The sequence below is a fragment of the Crocodylus porosus genome, unplaced genomic scaffold, assembly GCF_001723895.1.
Source record: "Crocodylus porosus isolate Cpor-Errol unplaced genomic scaffold, CroPor_comp1, whole genome shotgun sequence".
In the NCBI taxonomy this organism is placed as follows: domain Eukaryota; kingdom Metazoa; phylum Chordata; order Crocodylia; family Crocodylidae; genus Crocodylus; species Crocodylus porosus.
Genome location: NW_017728948.1, coordinates 75,495,371 through 75,501,465, shown reverse-complemented (window position 1 = coordinate 75,501,465; position 6,095 = coordinate 75,495,371). Strand labels below are relative to the sequence as shown.

The 6,095-nt window shown below is 46.1% G+C and overlaps 1 protein-coding gene across 2 annotated transcripts in view; it reads left to right on the top strand.

Annotated features, from left to right (window-relative positions):
* Positions 1 to 1,959: 1,959 nt before the first annotated feature.
* LOC109321967 (E3 ISG15--protein ligase HERC5-like) overlaps positions 1,960 to 6,095 on the top strand; it is a 51,562-nt gene continuing 47,426 nt past the window's right edge. The window contains exons 1-2 of one of the 2 annotated variants that reach the window (XM_019552715.1): positions 1,960 to 2,803; positions 4,882 to 5,014. In XM_019552715.1, coding sequence (XP_019408260.1) covers positions 2,500 to 2,803; positions 4,882 to 5,014 — 437 coding nt within the window. In that variant the 5' untranslated portion in view covers positions 1,960 to 2,499. The remainder of the gene's footprint in view (positions 2,804 to 4,881; positions 5,015 to 6,095) is intronic. The other variant, XM_019552716.1, reaches the window with a different exon arrangement.

The following is a 6,095-nucleotide window of genomic DNA, read 5'->3' as shown; positions in this document are numbered from 1 at the left end:
CCCCCAGTCCTTGCCTCAACACTCCCACCCCTTGAGCAGCCAGTGGGGAAAAGCCTGGGATGGTGCAGACAGAGTTCTCTAATCAGAGGTCCTGCTCAGGCTTGTCCACACCCCACCTCAGCTCAACATTGTTCAAGGGAAGAGAGGGCTGCTTTAGCACCCCCTGGCTTCTAGCCAGAGCCACTGGCATGTGCCTGAATTTCCTCAGTCCAGAGAGAATGTTTATGACATTACAAACTGGTTTAGCCTAGCCATGTTAAACTAACCTGCAAAGGTTGAATCCATTCAGGCTCAGGCTTTTGAATATGTGTCCCTAGACTCAGGGAAGAGGTGTAGTGTAAGATACTTCGTCAAACATGGTTTTGAAATGTGTAAGAAGAAAAAGAGAATATTTTCTTATGTTACAATCAAATATAAGTAGCCACTGCCCACTATTAAAAGAAAAGTTCACAGAAAATACAAAACAGCATTTCATGTCCTTAGACCTATTCTCTAATCCCTCAAAATATATAAACAGAACAACCTGTTTGCTGCACCCAAAACATAAAGCTGGCCAGTTCCTATTTATAATTTAACTTTAATTTGTCAACTTTCACTAACTCCGTGACTACACTGCTAGTTATTGAAACAAGATTTGTTGCCTTTCTCTTAATGAAAGAAATTTCTTGGACTGTATTTCATTGTGAGAAACTTAAAAGTGTTAATATATGCAATATCATATATGATGCAAGAATGTTGCTGTTTCTGAATAATTCTCTGGAAGATTGTGGTTCAACAAGGAAGTGGACAAGAATGTTAAATATATTTGATGGGAAACTTCTGTAATAATGTCTCAGTAAAATGTTTCTTCTGTACTTAGATACACACCAAAATATGTTTCAGACCAATATTATACTAAGTAAAACTTATTCATGAAATCAATGTGATCTGCTTAGAAAATAAAAGCATTATGCAGCTATCTGTACTTAGAATTTTGTTGCACAAAACTATGATTTTCTTTTATTTACTCTGATTTACAGGCCCAATAAAATTGCATCCTGCTTTTGTGTTCATGTGGCTCTAATTATTGCCTTCATTCTACACTCTTCTTTATGAAGATGTAAAACCACTTACTTGGTCATGTGCATGCTCTGCTAGTAGAAAAAGGGAATGAATGAGCTGACTAGTTTTTATTCTGAGGGGCACCTGAAGTCTAACAAGGGGTGCCTTGGGTGTTAAAAGTTTAAGAACAATTGCACCAAACTATCTGTTTTTTATGACAGCCTTTACATGGAGTTAAACACAAACCATTGTTTTTGTGGGAGTTTTTCTGTTTAGCTTAGTCTGTGTCTGCTTCTTTCCCAGAACTGAAGAAAGGTGCTTTGTGTCCAGAAGCTTGTCAGACCAGACTTCTATCCCAGCTGTACAGTTGATCCAATAAACTCTCACTTCCTGACAAGACAGTTTAGTGCAGTGGTTCTTAAAACTTTTAACACCCAAGGCAACTCTTGTTAGACTTAAGGCACTTCTCAGAAAATGCCAGATCTTAATTTTCCCTTGTTTTTTACTACAGAAAAAATGTTCTGTTGCAATGAACTCAGAATAGAAAGCCCACAGCAGGTTAGAACGTTTTAATATTGTGAATTCTTACTGGAAATCTCTTGAGTTTATCTTGTAAATCGTTTTTGTGTCTTCTGATCTGGAGGGCTGCTGTTTCTGAGGGATGGGAGAATGAAAACCCAGAAACTGCACCAAATGCTTGGAAACAACACTTTCCTTATGGTTGGTTGCATTTACTGAAAGGACCCAGGAGAAAAAACAATACTGGAGAAAAGCAATACAGCTGTCCCATTCAATTCAGACAGGGGGATCAGCAAGGCTTTGCTGACACCACCTGGCTCAACCAGTTGTTACCAGGCCAGGTCTGGCTGTATCCGCTCAGCCGGGCAGCTGGTGAAGAAACCCAGCTGCAGAGCAGCAGCGAGGCTCTGCAGTGCCTTGGAATGGGCTGATGGCTGCCTCTGTTATCCTTGACGTTCCCCGGTATGCCTTTTGCCTGACTTCAGACTAACGTGGTTAACCACCTCACACTGTCTGTCATGCGCAAATTTTGCTTTCCCTTCTCCCTCCTCCTGGGGAAAGCCCAGTTTCAGTTTCCTGCAAGGACACGCCTCCTGCCTGCTTCCTCCTCCAGAGCAAGGAGGAGCCTCCCCCTTCAGCTGAGCAGTATTTACATTTGTTGCCAGCTGGAGGAGGAGAGGCAGCATCACCCAGAGCTTCAGTGGCACTGGCAGAGCCTGTCAAAACTCACAGCTGCTGCTAACTCTTTCCTGCACGTTCTTGAAGCTTGTCTCATCCCAGTTCCTTGCTCAAACACGAACTGGGAGACAGGAGGATTGTATCCAGACCTGACTCTACTGGACTCTGCGGGGTTTGCCATCTGCATAGGTTAAAGCAGACCTTCTGTCCCAGATCCCTGCCTGACTCAGGTTAGGTCACAGTGAAGACAAGAATATCAGGATGCCTAAGAAAATGCCAAGGGACTGCCAGACCCCCAGGCATCACAGCAAGAGGAAAAGGGGTTTGTTGTCGCCTCTGCCACCGCTGCCGCCACTACCCCCACCAGCTGCACCATCTTCATCATCCTTGCCTTCATTGTTTTTTTTCCCAATGCAACGGTGCCATCCCAGTCTCTTCAAAAAGTGTGCACAAGAAATCCGGCAGATACACTGCAAACAGGACTACTTTGCAGTAGTGGAGAAAAATGGGAGTGTTCTCATCTTTGACCAGGGAGATGAACGCCAGGGTCATCCCAGGAAACCTAGTGAGTATGTTTTTGGAAAGCTCAGGGGCAGATCTTAAGGGAGGGGGAAATGAAATTGTTCCACTGATGTCATCAAATCACGCTGATCTGAACTAGCCATGAAAGTTTCCCTCTATGGTTGTTAGATGCCCAGATCTATCCCAGTGAGAGTTAAGTAGCTGCCCCCGGTATGATATTCTTCCTAAGTCTACACTTTTTACATTGAGTTACTCTTCCTTTTCAAATTAAATTGATCTCAGGATCAAGGGGATTCAGACTGATCTTCACAGAAGTCTTTGGGTGACTTTTCTACTCCTGCTGTTTCAGGTCCAGTTCTCTGACATCTGTGTCACCAGAACAGTTTCCTTTCTCTGTGGAAACACTCCAGTTTCAGTTTCCATTCTAGAGAAAGCAGAATGCGACCCAGGAAAAACACAGGGTGACTGGCTCAGGGGAGACCCAAGTCCAGACTCCTCCTCCTGATACAACACCAGAACTTTCCAGGCTCCTAACATGGCCCCAGCCAACCTACAATATCAATAGCACCTTTGTTTCCAGCCCCCCACACCCCCTGCAAGGAATGTAGTGGAATGTAGCACAAAGTAATTATATTTTATAGACTGATTTTGAAAGGTGCTGAGCACTTGGCTCTTTCTGCAAGTGCTGTTTTGCCTGAAAGTCAGACCACCAGATTAATGCATGTGAAAAAGACCTTGCAGATGTTCACATTTCCATCCTACCAATTCTGCTGGCTCTTTCACTTGTGTGCACGTCCACTTACACAAGGGGAAATATATTAATCAATGTCACAATTGCATTCAGGCTGGCTCTCCAGTTTGGATACACAACAAGCTTTCACCCAAGCATGCACCCAAGGCACCCCTTGTTAGACTTCAGGTGCCCCTCAGAATAAAAACTAGTCAGCTCATTCATTCCCTTTTTCTACTAGCAGAGCATGCACATGACCAAGTAAGTGGTTTTACATCTTCATAAAGAAGAGTGTAGAATGAAGGCAATAATTAGAGCCACATGAACACAAAAGCAGGATGCAATTTTATTGGGCCTGTAAATCAGAGTAAATAAAAGAAAATCATAGTTTTGTGCAGGGCCTCAGTGTCAGCAGGCCCTGCACAGCCAAGCTCCAAGGGCCACCAGGGAGAAGTCACTTTTGCAAAGGCATCCAGTGTCTGGCAGAGCAGAATGTCCCTCATGCAGCGCCTTACCCCACCCATGCGCAGCCCAGCATCTCTACAGCAGCCATTGCAATGGCAGCAGCAGCAGTAGGATCTGTTATGGTCCCTGTGTTGCTGAGCACAGCACCCTGAGACTGCTTCTGGTGCCCCCTCCCACTGCCCACAGGGACATGTAGTCTACTGTAGGCTTGGGCCATTGGTGTGGTGTAGGGACCAGACTATGCTCACCAGGGTGCTCTAGGCATGCGGCTGTAATTATCTGCTACAACAACCAAAAAAAGCCAATAGCCAATAACATTATTTCTCCTTTCACTGGTGCCAGTCCAATAGCCAACTGATATATTGGTGCACCCATAGTTGCAATGACGTTATGGCTTGAAACATTTCTTGCAGACCTGGGAACACCAACAAGAAAGCTTGTTGTGTATCCAAACTGGAGAGCCAGCCTGAATGCAATTGTGACATTGATTAATATATTTCCCCTTGTCTAAGTGGACGTGCACACAAGTGAAAGAGCCAGCAGAATTGGCTGGGGCTGTGTTAGGAGCCTGGAAAGTTCTGTCTGCAAAGCATGTGGTTGCACTGGACCACAACCCCGACTCAACGTTAGACAAGGAAGGTGGGGCTATTACTGAACCCTAAGGTGGGTACCACTTCAGGTGCTTCACAGCTGTCTGTATTCTGTACCTACCTTTCTGCAGCACAGCCATATATATCTGTTTAGTGACTCACTGTTCAAGTTTATACTGAGACAGATTTTCCTTCTGAGAGCATTAATATTTCGTGATTTTGCCAGGTATTAATATTATTTAGATTTAGATTTATATGCCACCCTATCCAGAAAGGCTCAGAGCCTTGTCCACTGTCTTAAAATGATGATAGTTTCTATCTCAATTTTCTTTGTAGGATATGTTAATTTAAGAAAGAATACACGGGTGGATTGCTTGGACACTGAAGCTACCCATATGCTCATTCTCTCCTTGGAAGGCAAACTTTTTGAGCACAGTATTTCAACCACAACAAATAAGTCTGAAATAAGGTAGGGAACATGGGTGACTGGTGCCACCTTAGTTGGGGGGGCATATCATCCCACCAACCGGGGGGAGTCCCCTGCAGCCAATCTTGCTGCCTGGGGGGACACCTGCAGCCAATCCCGCGATGGCTGATCACTGCAGCTGCTTCTGGGAGCAGCTGCAGCGATTGGCTGGTGCTTGCAGGGGGGGCACTGCCTGCCCCCCCACCCCCCTGCCAATTGCCTAAGGGGTGAGTGCGGCTGGTCAGGGGGTTCACTGGCGCTCTCAGGGGGTGCACACCCTATGTGTTGCCACTGGTAGGGAATGTCTCACTGGATTGGAGTGAGGGTAAGGGTGGGGATAATGGTTGGATGGTGAGACCAGGGTTTGATGCAGACCAGAATCAGAGTGATCCAAGAGAAGGAGCTGGTCTAGAGCTAGTTTATGGCACAGAAGGTAAGGGTAAGTGGAGATCAGAAGAACAGTATGATGGGGTTATTGAGGGCTTCTAGGTCAGGCTATCTCTGCCCCTGTATGTCTGCCCAGGCAGGAGGGAGGAGGATAGAAGTGGGTAACCTGGCTCAGACAAAGGAGGACTGGCAGATGAGAGTTCTTCTTTATTACCTTTGTAGCCCTGAGGGATGCCAGGGGAGCAGATGTAGGCGGAGAGCTAGAGCTGAAGGAAAATCACTTAGAGTTGGGTGCCTGGGCATTTTCCCAAGCCTGGTGGTAGTGATGGGATGAAGGAAGAGTTTGAGGAAGAAGGTTCTGAGGAGAGGAGGAGCCCCTCACAGTTGCCTCTTGGGGTAGGCTGTGAGAGCAGAGCAGTTGTAGAGACAAGGACACATAGTGGCAGAGAATGAAGCACTGGATTATTTTCAGGTGTGTTCCCCTTCTGCCTAAGGGTCTTTGACAACAACAGAGTATTTTAGGAGAAGCTTTGTCTGTAACAGTGGCACTCACAGGGCCCCTCTACAGGCCAGAATATGCTCTGGGGCTTGGCACTGCCTCCTGCCCCCCTGCACACAGAGAATGGGTCTTGGGGACCCAACACTTCCCCCCCTCGCCCCCCACATGCCAGGATTGGGCCCTGGGGCCCAGCACCTC